The following is a 22,515-nucleotide window of genomic DNA, read 5'->3' as shown; positions in this document are numbered from 1 at the left end:
GAAACAGGCTGGCTCTAATGTCTCCCCTAGAAGGGGGTGCTGTAGCTTTCTTGGCGAAGGTTCTGCGGGTGTTTTGGTTGGCCTCCGACATGGCGGTCCTGCAGAAAACATGGGCCTGCTTTCAGGAACCCAGAGTGGTCCTCGGAACCAAATGTGGAAAAGATGCAAAATAAGGCTCTCGCCTAGATCTCAAAAGGACAAAATTACCTGCAAGACTCCAACTGTCAGTACATGTTGATTCTTCATACGGGGTACATGAGTATTTGTTGTAACTATTGATATATTTTTATACTTTTTTATATGTCTGAAATATAATTTTAAATGATAGAAAAAAAAAAAAGAGTTCAGGGATTGTTACACATGAAATCAAGGCACTAAAAGGATGCTTAATCCTCAAAAGCAAGAGGAACAGCCCCATCTAAATGCCAAGTGGCCACAATGGACAAAACCAGAACTGTAAGAAACTGGTGTTTAATGCCACTAGCTCTAAAGTGGGTCAGAGGCAGGTTGTCGTGGCAGATCCCAAAGCAGAACTGTTCATGCATAAAATGAGGAAGGTCTATGAGAGAAGGGTCTATCTGCGGACTGAGGAAGAGACCCCCTCTTCAGTAGTAGCACAGAGCAGCAGCAGGCATACACCTGTGTTCCGTGTGATGGGCGTGGCTTGACCAGGCCCACACTTTCCACCTGCTGTCGCACATTCTGCTTCACTGAGTAGTAACCAAATGCAGGGCTAGTCTTTACAAGTTATGAATTTCCTCTCAATTATCCTCTCAATTTATGAAAGTAAGGAAGACATTGTATTATTGTTTAAGTGCAAAGTCTGATTCCTCAGGCTAAGGGATAAAGGCTCCCAACTGAATTACTTGATCTTCAACCACATTGCTGGCCCAGGACTCTGGTGCAGTGCAGCACTCACTGCCGTGCCTGCCTCCCAGGGTGCCACCAGTCTCTACTCCTCTCTCAGAAGCCCCGTACCTGCCCCCCAGGGCGGCCACCAGTCTCTACTCCTCTCTCAGAAGCCCCTCTCATCCCTCTCATCCCTGCAGCCCCCTGGGCTCCTTCAGGACCCAATGTCAGCACCTCCACTCCTACAAGGCCCTCCCTCTGTCCCCCTCAGACTCCGCGCCTGTCCTCTTTTGTGCCACCACTGCTCCTAAAACGACATCCACAGGTATAGAAGCAGGGCTATCTGGCCAACATCTGGATTGTCCTGTACAATTCCAAGAAACTGGCAGGAGGTCTTGTGAAGCCACACAACGTCACAGAAAGGGACAGCAGAGGCAAACCTGATAACCTCTCCGTGGCGGGGCGTCATTTCTCAGGAGGGCCTGCCACAGGCCACTCTCTAACCGCAGGTCGTACAAAACAGGAAACTTAATCTTTGGGCTAATTTTCTGAAAGTTTCTCAGAAAAACAAAAAGAAAGAGAGAAGCGCAGTTTGGAATGTAACTGAACCACTGCGTTTCCTTCAGGACTTCCAGTATGCTCTAGGTCTGCACAGGTTTTTAAAAGGTCTTGCATTCAAATCTATGAGATACTCTGTGTGAATTATATGGAGGGAAAAACATGAAGCCTTCTGAACAGAATTCTAAAAAGCTAGTTTCAATTCCAGACCAAAACCAAACTGAAAGTTCATTGTCAGTGATTTCAGGAGTGAGTGCTATCAAATCATAACCCTGTCTCAGAACAGTATTTTCCTACTGCTACCCCCAATCAGTGGCACAACACCGTAGTCCAACAAATCATTATGATTTCGACATATTGAAAGACTTAAGAAAAACTAACAACCTTCAAAAATACATTTTAATAATGCAGACCAGGTCCACCAACTTCACTTTTATGATTTAATCTTATATAAAGTCTGGTTATTAGAAAGTTTTGAGTATAAATGTGAATTTCTGGTGATCTATACACTGACTCTTCAAAATGGCCAGGTTTTCATTTCTATCCCTGGGACAGTTTACTAACTGTCACCAGCATAATCCAAAGGAATTAACATTTCTTAAAATGTGTACATTTCTCTGCTGAGATGTTACCTACAGTGAACTACCCTCTGCTAAAAAGGCTAATGCAAAGCAAACACAGGGAGGACTCTATCCCTATCGGTAATTATATTGGTCTCATTAAATTATTGCTACCTTATTTAGTGTAATAAAAGAGTACAGTACTATATTCTGGAAAACAAACAAATCAATCTCAAATTAAAATATTCTCATTAACATCATTCATATGCCAGTTACAAATTAGATTTCTTAAAATTTTTTTCAACTCTTTACAAAATCCATCCTTATTTTCTAAATTAAAAAAGCTGACTTCTAAAAGTACTATAACAATTCTTGAAGTCTTCACTCCAGTTTGGACGGGACTCCTTAGTGGTTTCCAAGACACAGCTTCTTGCTTTGGTGCAGTTCCTCATTCGGGGGGACGGGTCTCACACCATCTAGTGTTCAAGGATAACTTAATGTTAGGGAAACTTCACTTCATGTGTGTGGGTATTTGTTCAAGTCATATAGGTTGCAAGATCAAAACAATGCCTGAATTATAAAGGAATATTTATTTACTTTATCCTAAAATTCTCTGTTGGAGAACAGATTCTATAACTCACTTAGGGAGAACAGCGTCTGACCTCTGAACAACTGGGCTCAGTCAACAGTGGGAGGCTAGCAATTCATCCAACATTTTTTGGGGAAAAGTTATTAATGTTGCCCTCCACTGGCAGGAAGAGACTCAGCTCGTTGTTCAGATGGGTAAAGAGCTTGGCTTCAACCTCTTCCCATCATTTGACTTTCATAGCTTAATTGGTACAACAAATGGGGTATTCTTAAAGTGTACAATTTGCTGAGCTTTGACGTTAGTATGCATCTGAGAAACCGTCCCCGAAGTGAAGATGGTGACCATATTCACCGCCTCCTGCAGGTTCCTCCCGCGTCTCTGCCTCCCTCTCTTCAGGCCCTGCCTGCCCTCCAGGCCGGGCCTTCTCTCTGCTCTGCCTTCCTACTCCCTCTCTTGTCTTACTACGTGACATTTGAAACAGGAAAAGGAAGAAGATATATAATACAGATGGAAGTTTTAAATCCTAAAAATAAAATGAATATTCAAGAACCTATTACCCAACCCCAAAACTAGAACAAAATTATTTCCTGGGTGCTCCTCATCTGATCCCATCTCTCTTTTTCCCCATTCAGAAGTAACTGCTACCCTGAACCCTACGTTTATCATCCCATTGCTTCTTAAAAATACTAAACAATATACTAATTTAGCTTCCTTTTGAACTTAGTATAGAAATGGTATCATAATATATTTAGTCTTTTGCAACTTGAGTTTTTCATTCAATGTTACATTTCTAAGACACATTCATGTTTAAGAATATAGATATTGCCTGGCCTGTGGTGGCACAGTGGATAAAGTGTCAACCTGAAACACTGAGGTCACCAGTTCGAAACCCAATCAAGGCACATATGACAAACAATAAGGAAGCAATGAATAACTAAAGTGAAGCAACTATGAGTTGATACTTCTCACTGCCCCACCTCTGTAAAATAAAAAAATAAAAATCTTAAAAATAAATTAATAAAATAGATGCCGCTGTCACGATTCAATTTTTTAAAAAAGTATATAGATGTAGTTCATTTATTTCCACTGCTATATAATATTCCACTCTGGGACTATACCATAATATTTTTTATCTCATCTCTAGAAATAAATATCTGTGTTAATTCCAGTTTTTGCTTTTAGGAACAATGTTGCAATAAAGTATTTATCTCTCTGTCTCTTATACAATATGCAAGAGTCTTTGTAGGGCACATACCTAGAAGTCAAGCTGCTGAGTCATGGAGTACATGCATGTTCAGCTTTACAAAGATAATATTAAATTGTTTTCCAAGGTGGTTGTATACATTTTCAGTACAACCAGCAATATATTAAATTCCTAGTTGCAGGGCCTGGGGACGCAGGTGTAGGGGCCATGGCCACGCTCAGTTAGCCCTTCAGTATCAGCAGCAGAGCCTCGAGCCAGGCCTTCCCCCATGAAGGAGGAAGAAGGGGCAATAGCGCCCAGCTAGCCCCCTTGCCCGACCTGCGTTTTCCCAAGCATCCCCTTCGGGAGTGCAGCGCCCAGAGCGTTTCAGTTCCCTGTAAAAGGAACACAAGCTCGAGCAAGAGGATAATGATTGTCCAGAAGGAAAGGAAAGGCTAACTGAAGCAGGTCTGTGCTGGTCCTAATGACTGGACTCTTTGCGCATATCAGAATACAGAGGGTCAGTGGGGAGGGGGAGATGTTGAGGGGGACATGTGGGTGAGGGGGATGCATTTGGGGCAACACTAGAATCTATGTAAACACAATAAATTAAAATCAATAAAAATAAAATAAAAAGAATACAGAAGTTCAGGGAGCAAATCCACACACTAGTGGATTTTTTGTACCTGGCATGTTAGATGTTATTTGTAAAGAAATATATCAGGTAGCCTGACCCGTGGTGGTGCAGTGGATAGAGCGTCAACCTAGAATGCTGAGGTCTCAGGTTCAAAACCCTGAGGTCACTGACTTAAGCATGGGATCACTGACATGACTCCATGGTCCCTGGCTTGAGGCCAGAAGTTTCTGGCTTGAAGGTCAAGGTCACTGGCTTGAGCAAGGGGTCACGGAATTGGCACATATGAGAAGCAACCAATGAACAACTGAAGTGATGCAATTACAAGTGGATGCTTCTTATCTCTCTCCCTTCCTGTCTGTGTGTCTTTCTCTCTGTCTCGAAATAAATAAATAAATAAATAAATAAAGAAAGAAAGAAAGAAAGAAAGAAAGAAAGGAGGGAAGGAAGGAAGGAAGGAAGGAGGGAGGGAGGGAGGGAGGGAGGGAGGGAGGGAGGGAAGGAAGGAAGGAAGGAAGGAAGAAAAAGAAAGAAAGAAAGAAAGAAAGAGAAAGAAAGAAAGAAAGAGAGAGAGAGAATGAAAAGAAGGGAGTGAGGAGGTAAGGAGGGAGGCAGGGAGGGAAGGAGGGAAAGAGGGAGGGAAGGAGGGAAAGAAGGAAAGAATAAGGAAAGAAAAAAGAAAGAGAGAAAGAAAGAAATAGGTAAAGAAATAAGTCAGACAACTGGAGAACCAGGAAGTTGCCAGGAGGCTTCAGGAAATTGAGGACAGGATAATTGATGAAGATGAAGAAGTTGAAGCTGATAGAAATATTAACCATCTCCCCAGCCTTGTCCTTTCTAATACCATGAAAACAGTTTTGAAGAAGGAATCTGATGAAGTCTTTCCAAAGAAAATGATGGAGTCCATGAGCCGTCCTTCCATGGAGCATGAGCCAAATTCCTTGCTTCTCGATAAGCCAAAGCCCCATCATCTAAGGCTAAGAATTAACAGGAGAGAGCCAAACTACATATGCCACCGCTGGCACTGTCTTCCCTAGGAGAACTGAACTGTTCTTGGAACCTGTCAACAGGGATGCCTATTTACAATGGTTTGGAGTCAGCTGCTTGCACAGAAGAGCTGGAACTCTAGAAACTTGTTTCTATACTAAAGTTGTAAAATTTCAGAAGGCTCACATGTTCAGTCGTAGGCCTACTTACATAGTATAGGAACTTAATAGTTTTATGAAACAGGTGTAAGAATATCTCTGCCTGTGATTTGGGGTGGGACTCTCATTTTGGGTAGCCATTTCTTAAATTTGACTTTTTTGCCAAGGAAGCTTGCCTCAAAGGAAAAGCTGTGTTTTAGCAGGATTATTATTGTGAGATTATAATCTCACAAAGGCAAGTACAGTAAATATATATATGTAAGCATGACTTAAATCAACTGTCATATTGCCTAAACCATTCATATAATTGGAGAATCTCAGATACTTGAGTTGAACTAGATGCAGTATGAAAGAAGAATACTGCTACAACTGTACCTCGACAGCTGGATCACAACTTCATCAGTGGATGTGAGCTCTGTTTCCAGTGGTGATTATTTATGCTCTGGGAGAAGGAGGGACGAAAGCAGTAGCTGTAGACTATTGCTAGGAAATTTAATAGAGGCTCTGAACAAAAAAAGCCTCCTGAATAAGTGATTATATGAAGGTTGCTGGATACAAGATGAATATAAAAAAGTCAATATTCAAATAAGATATATAGATGGCAAATAAGCATATGAAAGGATGTGTCACATATGTCATCAGGGATGTGCAAGTCACAACAAGATACCACTAGACACCTAGTAGAATGGCCCAAATCCAGAACACGGACAACACCAAATGCTGGGGAGGATGTGCACAACAGGAACTCACATTCATTGCTGATGGGAATGCAAAATGGTGTACAGTAGACACTCTGGAAGGCAGTTTGGCACTTTGCTACAAAACTAAACATACTCTTACCACATGATCCAGCAATCATGCTCTTTGGTATTTATCCAAAGGAGGTGAAAACATGTCCACACAAAAAAATGTACACAGATGTTTATAGCAGCTTCATTCATAATTGCCATAACTTGGAAGCAATCAAGATATCCATCAATCGGTGAATGGATAAAATAAACTGTGTACATCCAGACAATGGGATCTTATTCAGCACTAAAAAGACATGAACTGGGAAGCCATAAAAAGACACGGAGGAACCTTAAATGCATAGTACTAAGGAAGTAGCCAGTCTGAATGGTGACGTACTGTATAATCCCAACTATATGACATTCTAGAAAAGGCAAAACTATGGTTAAAAAAAATAAGTGGCTGCCAACAGCTGGAGAGGGAGGACGGATGAACAGTGGAGAACAGAGGGTTTTCAGGGCAGCAAAAATACTCAGCATGACACCATAATGACAGATACATGTCAAATTATAGTTATACAAACCTATGGAATGGACAATGTCAACAGTGAACTTGCAAACTACAGACTTTGGGTGATTCTGATGAGTCCAGGTTGATTTATCAATTGTAACAAATGTACCACTCTGGGGAAGATTGGGACAATGGGAGAGGCTATTCGTGTGGGGAAACAGGGTTAATGGGACCTCTCCATACCTTCTCCTCAATTCTTCTGTGAACCTAAAACTGCCTCAAAAATAAACCCTTGATTTAAAAATTAACTTTTCCACTTAAGTTTTCTATTTTTTTCCAATTGACTTTTTCCCATCATGTAAAGTAAGAATCTAGTATTATCTTTCTACATGGATCACCAATTTTTCAGTATTATAAATTGAACAGTGAAATGCGTTGCCATCTCTGAGGGAAGCTAAATGTTCCAAAGTTCGTGGGTCAGTGCCCCTCAAAGACTTGCACCACTCAAAAAACCAGTATCATTAAAAAACAGTGGTTTAACTGAGGTTTTTTTTTTTTTTTTTTTTTTTTTTTTAAAGAGGCAGAGATAGACAGGGACAGACAGACAGGAACAGAGAGAGATGAGAAGCATCAATCATCAGTTTCTCGTTGTGTGTTGCGACTTCTTAGTTGTTCATTGATTGCTTTCTCACATGTGCCTTGACCGTGGGCCTTCAGCAGACCGAGTAACCCCCTGCTGGAGCCAGCAACCTTGGGTCCAAGCTGGTGAGCTGTTTGCTCAAACCAGATGAGTCTGCGCTCAAGCTGGCGACCTCGGGGTCTCGAACCTGGGTCCTTCTGCATCCCAGTCCGATGCTCTATCCACTGCGCCACCACCTGGTCAGGCTAACTGAATTTTTTAACAAACATATTTTTTCTTTTTCACTTTTTTTTTAGGCAACAGAGAGACAGAGAGGGTGACAAATAGGGACAGAAAGACATGAAAGGAGGGAGATGAGAAGCATCAAGTCTTTGTTGCGGCACCTTAGCTGTTCATTGATTGTCTTCTTATACATATTTGCCTTGACCTAGGGGTGGGAGGACTACAGCAGAGGAAATGACCTCTCGCTCAAGTCAGTGACCTTGGGCTTCAACCCAGTGACCTTTGGGCTCAAGCCAGCGACCATGGGGTCATGTCTATAATACCATGCTCAAGCCAGCAACCCCACGCTCAAGCTGGTGAGCCAGCACTCAAGCCGGTGACCTCAAAGTTTCGAACCTGGGTCCAGTGGTGAGCTCTGTTTCCAGTGGTGATTATTTATGCTCTGGGAGAAGGAGGGACGAAAGCAGTAGCTGTAGACTATTGCTAGGAAATTTAATAGAGGCTCTGAAACAAAAAAAGCCTCCTGAATAAGTGATTATATGAAGGTTGCTGGATACAAGATGAATATAAAAAAGTCAATATTCAAATAAGATATATAGATGGCAAATAAGCATACGAAAGGATGTGTCACATATGTCATCAGGGATATGCAAGTCACAACAACAAGATACCACTAGACACCTAGTAGAATGGCCCAAATCCAGAACATGGACAACACCAAATGCTGGGGAGGATGTGCACAACAGGAACTCGCAGGATGCTCTATCTACTGCGCCACCTCCTGGTCAGGCTATTTTTTATTTTTCTAAATTCTAACTGATTCTTTTCAAATTTGCCCTAGTCAGGTAGCTCAGCTGGTTAGAGCATCGTCCCATTATGCCAAGGTTGTGGGTTCAATCCTTGGTCAGGGCACATACAAGAATCAACCAATGAATGCATAAATAAGTATAACAACAAATCAATGTTTCTCTCTCTCTCTCTCCCTCTCCTTCTAAAAAAGTATTAATAATTAAAAACGATGTATACAAAACATAAACCTAGAATTCAATGAACTGTCACAACGCAAACATACATCTGACTATCATCCAGGTCAGTAAGTAAAACACTGCCCACAGAACAGGTGTCTCTGTTTTTCTCCAAATCACATCCCCCTCCCTCCAGTCTCCTGACTTCTATCCACAGCATATCCTCCTTTTCCTTAATGAATGAACAATAAATCCTGGATACAAACCCTTTGTTGATTATAAGTGGCAAATTAACTTCTCCTATTCCATAGCTTGCCTTTGTATTCTTTTAATTTTAACACAGATAAATTAATTCATCTTTTTATGATTAGAATTATTCATTGATCCCTTCAAACAGTGCTACTGAATACACATTCTTTTAATCAGATCTATATACATTTTTTCCCTTTCACTGATTTTCCAGATACATTTTTAAAAAGAAAGCTGAAGGAAAGATACGTATTCTTCCAGATTACTACTTGAATAAGATAAAGTTAATTCAAATCACAGGAAATCAAGATATTTACATAGAAATTATTTTCATAAAGACATTTATATTTCTGATTTTTCAGTATAATCAAATCATTATTACCAAGAAAACTTTTATTACACTAAACTTCCATTTAACTAGAATCCAAACATACAAAAAGCTAACATTTAAAAATAATATTGTACACCAATAATTAATGTTTGAAATTATGTGCCTAAGCAACTGCAAATCCCAAAGATTTTATTACATTCAAAATATCTGTGTCAATATGCAAATAATGAAGCTTTGAAGACTAGCAGTTCATTTATGGTAGGTGTGATGATGGCGGTTAATTAGATTACGCAAATAACCAGAATATTTCCAGTTTCTGACAAATCTCAGTAAATGTGGCTTTACTCCAATGAGAACATATATATCCTCGTAATCTGGCTCTGGATCCATTTGTATTAATTACATGTAGTTTTCCTTTCAAACTATCCAAGAAGCTTTTGTTCTGGTATGGAAGAACATTGTTGTTTCATATACATTTAATTTATAAAATCAATGTATACATGATTATTTGTAATAAGCTTCAGATTCTGCAGGACTAATTACTAGCCAGTGCTTTACATCACACTTAGCATATGGTGGATACACAAATGCTTGTGAACAAACTGAATGGCAAAAATTGAACCTGCAAAAAGAGTATGCTCGCTTTAAGACTACAACAAATTCTAATACCTAAGGATTAAATGTCACAATGTATCCTTTCTTCTCAGCAATAAAGTCCTCAACAAAGGACTTGTCAATACTTACTCTCTCTGCTTTCAGGTTCATTTTGTTCAAGAACACAAGTTCCTGATGGATTCAGTTGCCACTGCAAAAGGGCACAAATATTTTATTTCTATGTTTAAGAAAGATGTAGTAAGTAGTATTTCAGCACCCCACTTTCAAATATTAAAGCAACTTTAAAAATGTAAGAAAAAGGGCCCTGGATGGGTTGCCCAGTGGATAGAACACTGTCATTCTGGGTGTGATTCCGGGTAAGGGCACATATGAGAAGTTACTAATGAGTGCATGACTAAATGGAACAACTGAGTGGAAAGAGTTGATGCTTCTCTCTTTCTCTCTCTCTCTCTCTCCTTTACCTTCTCTCTTTCCCCTTCTTTTTCTCTCTCAAATCAATGAAAAAATTATTTTTAAAATGTAAAAAGAGTTATCATGTGTATACCAACCAAGCTCTAATGACTCTGAATGATACGGCTTCTGAGATTAGAATCAAGATTCTCAGAGGGAAAAATAACTTTAAAGATCCTTTACCTTCATTTTATAGTTAAGGAAATGGTAACCCCCCCATGACTTGCCCAAGGTTGCACACTAACTAAAGACAGCAATGAAATTAGAATCTGGGTTTGCCTGTGCAATAGTACTGTATTATACTGTGCCAGTACAATAGAATTTCTACCACCTCATACTCTTATCTCTTGGTCCTACAGATATTATAATAGCTAGAGAAGGCCTAGGTATTAAACAACAAAAAAATGGCCAAGATTATGTTGCCTTTCAATACAGTTATATTGTATACTATATAATATTATTTATATCATATCACATCACACCCCTGATTAGTTTCCCATCTTAACTATTCAGAATGAAATAGGGCAGCTTGAAGATTCTCAGATATCCCAGAGATGACCAGGCAGCAGACAGGAAGCTCCAAGCACAACCAGAACCTAGGAGCTCAACCTATCCTGACGCTATTGGCTGGGAGCCCCATCATCAGACCCACTTACTGACTTAACCACAAAGGCCCACCGGGCACTCCCTTCAGAAAGATACAATTAAGTATTTAGTACCTGGTAGCCTCTTCCATAGTATGTTAGTTAATTCATCAGCTAAACTAGCTAATATCATAGGCCTCGAGGTGGTAAGACACAAGATAAACATTTTCCATGTGGAAAAAATGTCCTTGGAAAGGGAGGACATCAAGAATGAGTTGGTCACCTATAGAAATGGGATGGTTAGAGTGAGCATCAGGAAAAAGAAGTATAAAGGGTAGGAAGTTCTTTATGAAAAAAAAATTTTAAGGCACTTTTCTTGTTTGTGACAGAGACAGAAAGAGGGACAGACAGACTGGAAGGGAGAGAGATGACAAGCATCAATTTTTCATTGCAGCACCTTAGTTTCTCATTGATTGCTTTCTCATATGTGCCTTGACTAGGGGGCTAGAGCAGAGTGAGTGACCTCCTTGCTTAAGCCAGCAACCTTGGGCTCAAGCTGGTGAACCTTGCTCAAACCAGATGAGCCCGTGCTCAAGCTGGTGACCTCAGGGTTTCAAACCTGGCTCCTCTGCATGCTAGTCTGATGCTCCATCCACTGCACCTGGTCAGGCAAGGCATGTTTTTTTTTTTTTATTTTAATTTAATTTTTTTTTTTTTTTTGTATTTTTCTGAAGCTGGAAACGGGGAGGCAGTCAGACAGACTCCTGCATGCGCCTGACCGGGATCCACCTGGCACACCCACCAGGGGGCGATGCTCTGCTCATCCGGGGCGTCACTCTGTCGCGATCAGAACCATTCTAGCGCCTGGGGCAGAGGCCAAGGAGCCATCCCCAGCGCCCGGGCCAACTTTGCTCCAATGGAGCCTCAGTTGTGGGAGGGGAAGAGAGAGACAGAGAGGAAGGAGAGGGGGAGGGGTGGAGAAGCAGATGGACGCCTCTCCTGTGTGCCCTGGCCGGGAACTGAACCCGGGACTTCTGCACGCCAGGCTGACGCTCTACCACTGAGCCAACCAGCCAGGGCCAAGGCATGTTTTAAAACATGTCAAACCATTAATATTTATTAATTTGGGTAAAGTAAAAACTAGTAATCCTAAATTTACATTTAAAAATAATCATAAAAAGACTACTTCCAACTGTTAGAAGCAACGTGTCAAATAGCAGAATGGTTAAATAAGTTATGTCTATAGATTAAAATGTTGTGTAAAAATAATTTTTTGAAGAATTTTAAATGACACAGAAAATATCTTTTAACAACCGTACTTATGAGTTGTGGGATAAGTTATTTTTTATTGTCTTAGTCCTCTACAATGAGCATATATTATTATTTTTTTTTTTGTATTTTTCTGAAGTTGGAAATGGGGAGGCAGTCAGACAGACTCCTGCATGTGCCCAACTGGGATCCACCCGGCATGCCCACCAGGGGGCGATGCTCTGCCCATCTGGGGCCTGGCTCTGTTGTGACTAGAGCCATTCTAGTGCCTGAGGCAGAGGCCATGGAGCCATCCTCAGTGCCCAGGCCAACTTTGCTCCAGTGGAGCCTTGGCTGCGGGAGGGGAAGAGAGAGACAGAGAGGAAGGAGAGGGGGAGGGGTGCAGAAGCAGATGGACGCTTCTCCTGTGTGCCCTGGCCGGGAATCAAACCAGGGACTCCTGCACGCCAGGCCGACACTCTATCACTGAGCCAACCGGCTAGGGCCATATATTATTTTTATAATAAAAAAACTAATATAAAAATCCACATGAATTGGGCCTGACCTGTGATGGCGCAGTGGGATAAAGCATAGACTCGGAACCCTGAGGTTGCCGGTTCGAGGCCCCACGCTTGCCTGGTCAAGGCACATATAGGAGTTGATGCTTCCTGCTCCTCCCCCTTCTCTCTCTCTCCTTCTTTCCCTCTCTCTCCTCTCTGAAAAATTGAATAAAGTCTTTAAAAAAAAATCAACATGAATTAAATTAAAAAAAAAGTTTAGGAGTAAATGGACACTGGTGAAATCTATTCTTGAAAATACTGTTGCTCAGTTGTAGCCTGGCTGGCAAGAACCTCATAGAACAGAACCACTTATCTTACAGTATATGGTGACAGCTCAAAGAGAAAAGCAAACATTTTTCGGATAACATTAATTTCAATATGCTTTAGTCTTTAAAAAATACCAAATTTATTGATACGCTTATACTACTTTTAACAGTCTAGAAGTATAAATCATTCTTAAAATTCAAACTTAGAACAAACACTAGTTCATGTTAGTTACTTGTACTTACAAAACTAGGTGTTTAGCTAACTAGGTAGTTTAAATCATTTACATAATATTGTAAGCCAGGCCAGATGAGGGAAAGGAGCAGAGGACGCAAGCTAACGTTCACTGGCAGGAGTCCACAGACCACGAGCAGCACTGAGTGAGGGTCCTCACTTGTGGGTGGCCTTGGCCCAACAGGTGTTTTTCATCCCATCCCTGCTCAGAGCCTACTCCCTCTGTCTCCCTGGCTCCTTCAACTTCTCCTGCCCTGTCTTACATTCTGATCTCTTCTTCTCTCTATAACTGGAAAGCTGCTAAAATCTACCAGTAAGCAAGATATTTCAGAATTCACTTCCTCATCACACAGTCTTGAAATGCTAGGCTACTTAATCTTCATGAAGAGAATTGAGAAATTCTTCCTACTCTTGAGGAAGAATGAAGAGATAGAAAACAAAAACACAGAACTGGAGATTTCTCTTTGATTAGTTGAATGTAAGCTTTTGTATAGTTATACAAAACAAACACATTTCCCATCACTCTGTTCTGTTAGAACCATCCCCTTTTCTCTTTAAAGTAATGATAAATGTTAAATAAAACTGGAGTTAAAAAATAAAAGTACAAGACAAAAATAAAAAGGGTAAAATTTATGATACTTTATATACAGACAGAAACTAGATAATACATTCTTATATTTAAAAAAATTTAAACACACACACACACACACACACACACACACACACACACACACTTTAATCAATGTCTTCTAGCCCTGGATGGGTAGCTCAGTTAGTTAGTGTGTTGTACCAATATGCCAAGGTTGCAGGTTCCTGGTCATGACACATACAAGAATCAAACAAGAAATGCATAAATAAATGGAACAACAAGTCGATGTTTCTCTTTCCCTGCCTCTTTCTCTAAAATCAGTAAATAAAAAAATATATAGCCTGACCAGGTGGTGGTGCAGTGGATGGAACATCAGACTGGGACGCGAGGACCCAGGTTCAAAACCCCGAGGTCGCCAGCTTGAGCCCAAGGTTGCTAGCTTGAGCAAGGGGTCACTCGGTCTGCTGTAGCCTCCCAGTCAAGGCACATATGAGAAAGCAATCAATGAACAACTAAGGTGCCACATCAAAGAATTGATGTTTCTCATCTCTCTCTCTTCTTGTCTGTCTGTCCCTCTCTCTGTCAACTGTCACAAAATATATAAATAAATAAATTCCTTTGAGGTACTTTACAGGAGTGGGCAAAAGTAGGTTAAATAATCAGCCATCATTATTTAAAAGATAAATCATAAATAAGGATACAAAATAATAACAATAAGACAAATAATACAATAATAGATAACAACACAGGAATAAACTGTGTTTGATGAACTCACAACTTAACATTCCTTTGCCCAGCTCTGTACATGTTCTAGGCACCCTGAACTCAAAACAGGAATGAGACATTGAAATTTATAAATAGTTCTATTAGCCCTGGCCGGTTGGCTCAGCGGTAGAGCGTGGGCCTGGTGTGCGGGGGACCCAGGTTCGATTCCCGGCCAGGGCACATAGGAGAAGCGCCCATCTGCTTCTCCACCCCTCTCCTTCCTCTCTATCTCTCTCTTCCCCTCCCGCAGCCAAGGCTCCACTGGAGCAAAGTTGGTCCAGTCACTGAGGACGGCTCCATGGCCTCACCTCAGGTGCTAGAATGGCTCTGCTTGCAACAGAGCCAGGCCCTAGATGGGTAGAGCATTGCCCTCTAGTGGGCCTGCCGGCTGGATCCCAGTCAGGCGCATGCGGGAGTCTGTCTCTCTGCCTCCCTAGTTCTCATTTCAGAAAAATACAAAAAAAAAAAAAAAGCAAGACATGATTCTAGACAGGAGCCTTTTGCTACACAGAACACTACTGGGGTAGCTGGTGAACTCTGATGGGAATCTCTGGATGAAATGGCAGTAATGTGTCAATAATTTCCTGAGGTTTGCTGTTGTATTATGGTTATGTGGGAGAATATACTGTTTAAGAAAATATAAAGTAGAGTATTTAAGAGTGAGCTGGTATCATGTCAACAACTTATTCTCAAATGTTTCTGGAAAAAAGTTTCTTGTAGTGCTTTTGAACTTTTATGTATATTTGAAATTTTTTCTAAAAAGAAAAGGTTGTTTTAAAACCTAAACAGTACAAAAATATTAAAGTTCTGAGTTTTCCATGAACTACCTCAGTACTTGTTCTGATATATCAAATATTAAGTCCCTCCTAACCTTTTTGATCTTCCTCATGAAAAATCTGTGCACATATGTGCATGCACACGTGTGTCTCTCCCCATCTTTTGGGTAATCTTAAATTTTTTTCAAACAGAACATTATCCATCTAAGCCATAAGGAAGGGTGAGGAAAAAGGTGTGTCAGGAATTTTCTTTTGTTAAGCTACCAGATAGCACCAAAGGGCTCACTAACTCAAGATCTGTGAGGTCAATATACAACTCTCTCTATAAAAATGTAAATTTAAGGCAGAGATCCTAATCTAAATATTTGTAATTAGGCAAGTGTTTGCACATAAAAAATAAATTCAATGGTAAGAGCTTGCTGAAACTCTTTAAAAGGATGGGAATTACTAATTTAAAATATGCAGCAGGATACCGAACAAGATAATAGAAAGTATACTTGAAAAAAGCGTGTGTTGTCTGACCAGGTGGTGGTGCAGTAGATATAGAATGTTGGACTGGGAAATGAAGGACCCAGGTTCGAAACCTGGAGGTTGCCAGCTTGAGCATGGGCTTATCCAGCTTGAGCATGGGCTTATCCAGCTTGAGCATGGGCTCATCAGCTTGAGCACAGAGTCGCTGGCTTGAGTGTGGGATCATAGATATGACCCCATGGTTGCTGGCTTGAGCCCAAAGGTCGCTGGCTTGAGCAAGGGGTCACTCACTCTGTTGGAGCCCCATCCGTTCCCGGTCAAGGCAAATATGAGAAAGTAATCAATGTACAACTAAGGTGTCACAACAAAGAATTGATGCTTCTCATCTCTCTCCCTTCCTGTCTGTCTATCCATATCTGTCCCGCTCTCTGATTTTCTGTCTCTGTCAAAAAAAAAAAAGAAAATAAAAAGCATGTATCTTACCGTAAATTTGCTAACACCCTCAAGTTCTCCAAACCGCATGTAAGAGATGTCTGCCTTCTTTTTTCCAACATCTATATCCCCTGTATAGATTTGTTTTATGCCTGCACCTTTAATTAAAGGTACACACTCATCACATGGGCACTTTGTCACAAAAATCATGCTTTTTTCTTCTGGTTTTATTTCTTGACACCTACAAAAAATTTATAAAATATTAAAAAGGTAGTTTCTTCAAGCGTAAGGTATATTCCAGAAAAATTAAAAAAAAACTGAAACTGAGCTGCTGTAAGAACTGATTTACAACATTATAAACAATAATAAGCGAAATTTACTCTTGCTGAATTTATGAATGTTCAAAATATATAAACTCATAAATGTTAAAATATAACCTGAACATGACAATTATTGCAACTAAAATTCATTTATTTATTCTAAGCAATTTGGCAAGATTTCAGTATTAGATTACAAAGTAACTGAAAATAGAGACAGCGAGAGAGAGAGAGAGAGAGAAATAGAGAACACAATGTTTTCTAAGTAAGAACTTTTTTATAATGCTGAAATTAGGGGCTAGAATGAACACTCCCCTTAAAAGCTTACACTGTATGGATAGACACTAGTTCATCATGACAGCCTAAAAGATCTACCCCCTTATCTGGTACCTAATGGATATTTAATAAATGCTTACTAAACTGATAAATTAGTATTAATGTTCTGGATTGAGTTGTAGTTCCCTTGCCCCCTCCCTAACACAGAATAATTGTTTTTAACAAAGGTTTGGATTTAACAGATCCATTCTCCATACAAAATAAAGCAAGCAAATCTGTAATGAAGAGCAGAAGAAGAGAGGAGTTGTTTGATGGGGTAGTTTAGGGCTAAGGGATGCTCTCATCTGCGGCCACAGGGGCTGTACTTCCTGGTTCTGTGGTTTACTCTGCTCAGAGTCAGTCTCTTACATCACCACCAGCCTTCCATATTCATCTCTCCAGTTCAGACTCTCATTCTGCTCACCTGGATGAGGACAACATAATTTTATGCACCTAGTCCATTCAAACAACATACCGGCAACCTAAGCAATCAGCAGCGTGACTCTGTTGAAGCCATTTCATTTCCCCACTAACTACCAAATGAAGTCTAACCTCACTGTCTTCCCTATACTGTCTCAACCTAGTCCCACATGCCCCACGCTCCAGCCTAACTGAAACGTGCATGCCTACACACCCTGTTCCTACTTCTAGACTGCTGCTATGCCTGAAGCAAGAAGGACTTCCCTGCACGTATCTCTCATTGCCACATCCTACCAAACTTTCAAAACTCAGCTTAAATGCCAGTTTCTCCTGAAGCTTTCTCTCCCACTCCCACTCAACCCATAGCAGCCTCTGACTTTCTGTAGCACTTGTGTTGGCCTTTCCCACACAACGGATCTCATTAGGTTGAGTGCTGTGTTATCTTCCCTACTGAATTGCATGCTCCTAAGAACAGGAGCCACATTTTACTCAGTTTTGAATACTCTAAGATCACCCCTTAATGGTTAATGCTGAGAAATGTTTGGAAGTTATCTAAATCATCATCAGAAGAGGTAATGCCAGTTAAAACCTCTAACAAAAACTATGTTAAAGCAATTTAGTTTATAATAAAATCGATATATTCATAAAAAAATTATGTGCTTTAGATTTAGAAAACAAAACAGCGCTTGCATTCCAGAAATAAACAAGACCCTAAGAACATTCTTCATGCTGTTTTATATTGGAAAGCAAAAAAAAACAGGGGAAAAAGATTGCTCAATAAATCTGAAGGCCCACAGGGTCTCTGATAATACCCTCAGGTCAGGCAGCAAAGACCAAGTATAATCAAAGTTATACTTCTAAAAGAGTATTTCTTGGGAATCTTTTTTAAAAAAGGAAATAAAATTACAGCAAAAAACCCTCCCAGAAAATAAAAACAAAAAGACTGATTTCAAATAACCCTTGCTACACTTTAAAGAAAATACATGCAAATGAATCTCGTACCTAAATGTCAAGGCATTCTGTTCCGCATGGACAATGTATCTGAATTTCCTTATTTCTCTGTCTTTCTGTTTGTCATCCATGTTTGGGAAGTCAGCATACTCAGATCCAACAGGGAAGGCATTATAACCACATCCTATGAAGTACATCATGCCTTCCCCATCACAATTTTGCTACAAAAGGGAGCAAACCAACAAAGCTTAGTTTTCAACAGTTTGAAAAAGCACCTTAGCATCATATTTTGTATAATGAATACAATTTTCTACAAAAAACTGAGCCACCCCCCCCAAATACAATATTCAACCCTCCAACTGCAGTGTGGTCTTGTCAAGGCTAAATTTCAAGAAGGCTAATCATCTCTAACATACTATATAATCTCAAGGCAGACAGACAGTAGTTTCTGCAGTTAAATAAATACCAACCAGCACATGTAATTCACAAATTGTTTCACTTGATTCAGACATCTCTCCTGAAACAGGTTATAAGATGCTGGAGAACAAAAATTGTGCTTTCGTCTTCTTTTTTATCCCTTACATATACCTGTTAGAGTGTTTTGTACATAACAGGTACTCAATAAATTATTAATTTCTTATATGCTCTGTGCTGTGCTACTGGTTAGCAAGCCAGAAAAAAAAAACACATATATATGGTGAGAGAGACAGACAGACAGACAGACAGGGACAGACAGACAGGAAGGGAAAGAGATGAGAAGCATCAACTCATAGTTGTGGCACTTGAGCTGTTCATTGATTGCTTTCTCATACGTGCCTTAACTGGGGGGCTTCCGCTGAGTCAGTGACCCCTTGCTCAAGCCAGTGACCTGTGGGCTCAAGCCAGCGACTATGGGGTCATGTCTATGATCCTATGCACAAGTTGGTGATCCCCCACTCAAGTCGGCGACCTCGGGGTTTCAAACCTGGGTCCTCAGATTCCCAGGCCCATGCTCTATCCACTGCGCCACCACCTGATCAGGCTAAAATACATTATGAATAATTTCTGTTATTGGGCTAAAAATGCTATTGTGATATAGTTGGAAAATAAAAAATCCACTTTCCTATAATATTCAATAATCTTTGAGCCCTTATTATATAACCATAGGGCTGCTACTGCAGTGGCTGTTTTTATTTCTCCTGATCAATGGCATATTAGGTATTAATATGAATGCTTTATCAGTTATTAGAGTGAAATATTTTATAAATCACAAGTGTCTGTAATAGCTTGGAATAACTATAATAAACCTCACTAAATTTCAATCTATTATGATTCTTCATGTGGATAGTATCAGCAGACTCATTACTGTAGAGGCTTGAGAAAAACCACTTACAGTGAGCCAACAAAAAGCTTACAAATAACATTATCTCATTAACAATTAATTATTCTTCATGATTAAATTATATCATGCTGAGTTTTATATGTATTATTTCATTTATTCAATTTCCACAACCTAGAGAGTATTATTATTATTATTATTCCTGTTTTGTAGATAAGGAAACCGAAGGTTAGAGAGATTAAATAACTTGTCCAGGGTCACAAAGCAGATAACACAGACAGAGTTCAAAACCAGGTTGTTGGACTCCAAACCCATGTCTTTCCTCTTTATCATGCTGCATGCACTGTAGGTAATTTAAGTGGAAACTTAAATTCTCTAAAAAGTAATCGAGAACAACCAGATGCTAAGCCAAAAGCTGCTGTGCATGCATATAAACACAAATAAGAATTCTGGCCCTGGCCAGTTGGCTCAGTGGATAGAGCGTCGTCCTGGTGCTGAGGTCACAGGTTTGATCCTGAGTCAAGCACATATGACAAGCAACCAATAAGTACACAACTAAATGGAACTAAGTGAAACTGGAAGTTGATCCTTCTCTCTCTCTCTTTCTCTCTCTCTCCCCTTCTCCTACTCCCTCTTCTCTCTCTCTCTCTCAAATCAATGGAAAAATTAAATAAAACTAAAAAAGAGTTCCCACCATAGGCCAGGCACTGTGCAAGGCACTGGGAATGCAGTTGCAAACAAGGCAGAGAATCCTGCCCTCATGAACCTTACAATGGAGAGATGATAAGAAACTGGACACACATTGTAACTGTGATGTGTTACGAATGATGAGTGTACATATTACTATGGGAGTTGGTGGCAGAGCAGCCTATTCTAGTAGGTGTTAACAGCTGAGGTAGAGATAAGTAAAGTCAAGGGATATTTTGAAGGTGGAGACATAGTACTTGGTGACTAACTGGATGTGTGGAGTAACAGGAAATACGATGGTGACCACTGATGAAGAAACAGGTCAGCAGGGAAAATACTCGATATATTGGCTTGGATTAACTTGAAGGACTTATGAAACATCTAGGCAAATAGTCAAATTACTTGCTATATAGTTTTTTGAAGCAAAATTTAGGCTCCTACACATAGTTACTAAGTGTTTCTTAATTCCATGCTCTCCTAACTTATCCCCTAATTCCAAGCACTCATCATCTTTTTTTATTAATAGCCCTATTTCCTGTCTAGCTGCACCTCATTCTTTTTATAATCTGAACTAATCATTTTCCCACTTCAAAGATTCTTGGGTTGCACTATCCAACAGAGGTAGCCACAGCCAAGGGTGGCTAGTCCAAACTGAGAGGTGTGGTTAAGTGTAAAATAGACATAAGGTTTTGAAGACCATACTCCCGAAACTGAAGAATATTTTATTAATAATCTTTTATATTGATTACTCATTGAAATCATTTCTGGACAGATTAGATTAAAATATATTCTTCAAATGAATTCACCTATTTCTTTATTTTATTTTTTTATTTATTTTAATTTTTTTATTATTTTTTTATTTTTTGTATTTTTCTGAAGTTGGAAACGGGGAGGCAGTCAGACTTCCACATGCGCCCGACCAGGATCCACCCGGCATGCCCACCAGAGGGCGATGCTCTGCCTATCTGGGGCATTGCTCTGTTGCAACCAGAGCCATTCTAGCGCCTGAGGCAGAGGCCATAGAGCCATCCTCAGTGCCCAGGCAAACCCTGATCCAATGGAGCCCTGGCTGTGGGAGGGGAAGAGAGAGACAGAGAGGAAGGAGAGGGGGAGGGGTGGAGAAGCAGATGGGCGCCTCTCCTGTATGCCCTGGGCAGGAATCGAACCCAGAACTCCTGCACGCCAGGCCAATGCTCTACCACTGAGCCAACCAGCCAGGGCTTTACCTATTTCTTTTAATATGATTTCTATAAAATTTAAAATTAAATATGTGGCTTTCTTTTTATTTCTACTGGTTAGCACTGTGCTAGAGTACTCCACTGTCTAAACAATAAACCCCAAACTCTCTACATGAAATACAAGCGTTTTTATAGTACTATTAAACATAGGACTCTGGACACCCCAAGTCACTTGAATTTCCCCACATTCTCTCATGCTGCCTACCTCTGCCTGTTATCCTTCTAGTCCTGTGAAACTGCTTTGCCTGGTGAATTCCTGTTCATTTCTCCAGACAAGTAGTGTCTTACTACCTCCGAGAATATTTTACTCATTTCTCCAAACAAAGTTAAGGTTCCTCCTTCGTGCTTTCATGGTTTATCATGTTATAATCATACTTACATACCAGTCTCTTTTCCACTTCTCTGTATGCATGACCATGAAAGGCAGAAAATATGGTCTTTAATTCCCTACTATACACTTTTGCACAGTGCCTACCCTGTAAAAAGTGTTCATTAAGTGTTTGCTAAACAAATCTACCCAGCAAATTGTTGAGGGAATAAAGAAATGCTTATAGAACATAATAACATCACCAATACAAAATATTAATGCAATGGGTCAATAAAATGTAATATATTTAAAGAAAATAAAGGTAAATGTTTACAGAATTATTTTGACACTTACAGATTTTCTCTCTGCCCAAATTACTGCTCCAACTCCTATTTTATGATCCTCTGAAATATAAATGGCAATTAACTCAATAAAAATCAGTGATTTGTTAGTTTCAGAAATACATTTTTCAAAAATAAAAACATATTTATCGAAACATTTTCTAAATGTAGCAGCATTTCCTGATATTTCACAAACTATAGAAAATCACTAAAATAAATATTTTTGAGCATAGAATATGGGAATCAATACCAAGGAGTCATATGTGATCTATCTGAGGAGCTCATTGAAATGGCAGGGTCCACGGGCAGGCCACTTCAGAGCTATAACCAGAATTGAATATAACGATTGATTTTCTACCACCAACTCAGTTTTTAAACAATTATTTCTAACAGATAATAAAACTGATTAAAAAACCAGTTTCTGAACTTTTGAGTTTAATGTAATAATTATTCACAACAATCAAATCTG

The 22,515-nt window shown here is 39.9% G+C and overlaps 1 protein-coding gene and 1 pseudogene across 4 annotated transcripts in view; one reads left to right on the top strand and one right to left on the bottom strand.

Annotated features, from left to right (window-relative positions):
- Nucleotides 1-1,788: 1,788 nt before the first annotated feature.
- Nucleotides 1,789-22,515, bottom strand: part of CDADC1 (cytidine and dCMP deaminase domain containing 1) — a 58,665-nt gene continuing 37,938 nt past the window's right edge. For 2 of the 4 annotated variants that reach the window (XM_066234183.1, XM_066234186.1), the window contains 4 exons: nucleotides 22,060-22,109; nucleotides 18,207-18,376; nucleotides 16,204-16,393; nucleotides 10,905-11,096 (listed from right to left, as the gene is read on the bottom strand). In XM_066234183.1, the coding sequence (XP_066090280.1) occupies nucleotides 10,920-11,096; nucleotides 16,204-16,393; nucleotides 18,207-18,376; nucleotides 22,060-22,109 (587 nt within the window). In that variant the 3' untranslated portion in view covers nucleotides 10,905-10,919. Of the gene's footprint in view, nucleotides 2,444-9,908; nucleotides 9,970-10,904; nucleotides 11,097-16,203; nucleotides 16,394-18,206; nucleotides 18,377-22,059; nucleotides 22,110-22,515 lie in introns of those variants that run through there. The other 2 variants (XM_066234184.1, XM_066234185.1) reach the window with 2 other exon arrangements.
- On the top strand, nucleotides 2,860-5,502 carry LOC136308330 (coiled-coil domain-containing protein 117-like; annotated as a pseudogene).

Source organism: Saccopteryx bilineata, chromosome 6 (assembly GCF_036850765.1).
Source record: "Saccopteryx bilineata isolate mSacBil1 chromosome 6, mSacBil1_pri_phased_curated, whole genome shotgun sequence".
NCBI lineage: Eukaryota > Metazoa > Chordata > Mammalia > Chiroptera > Emballonuridae > Saccopteryx > Saccopteryx bilineata.
This window is presented reverse-complemented; position numbering and strand designations above follow the sequence as displayed.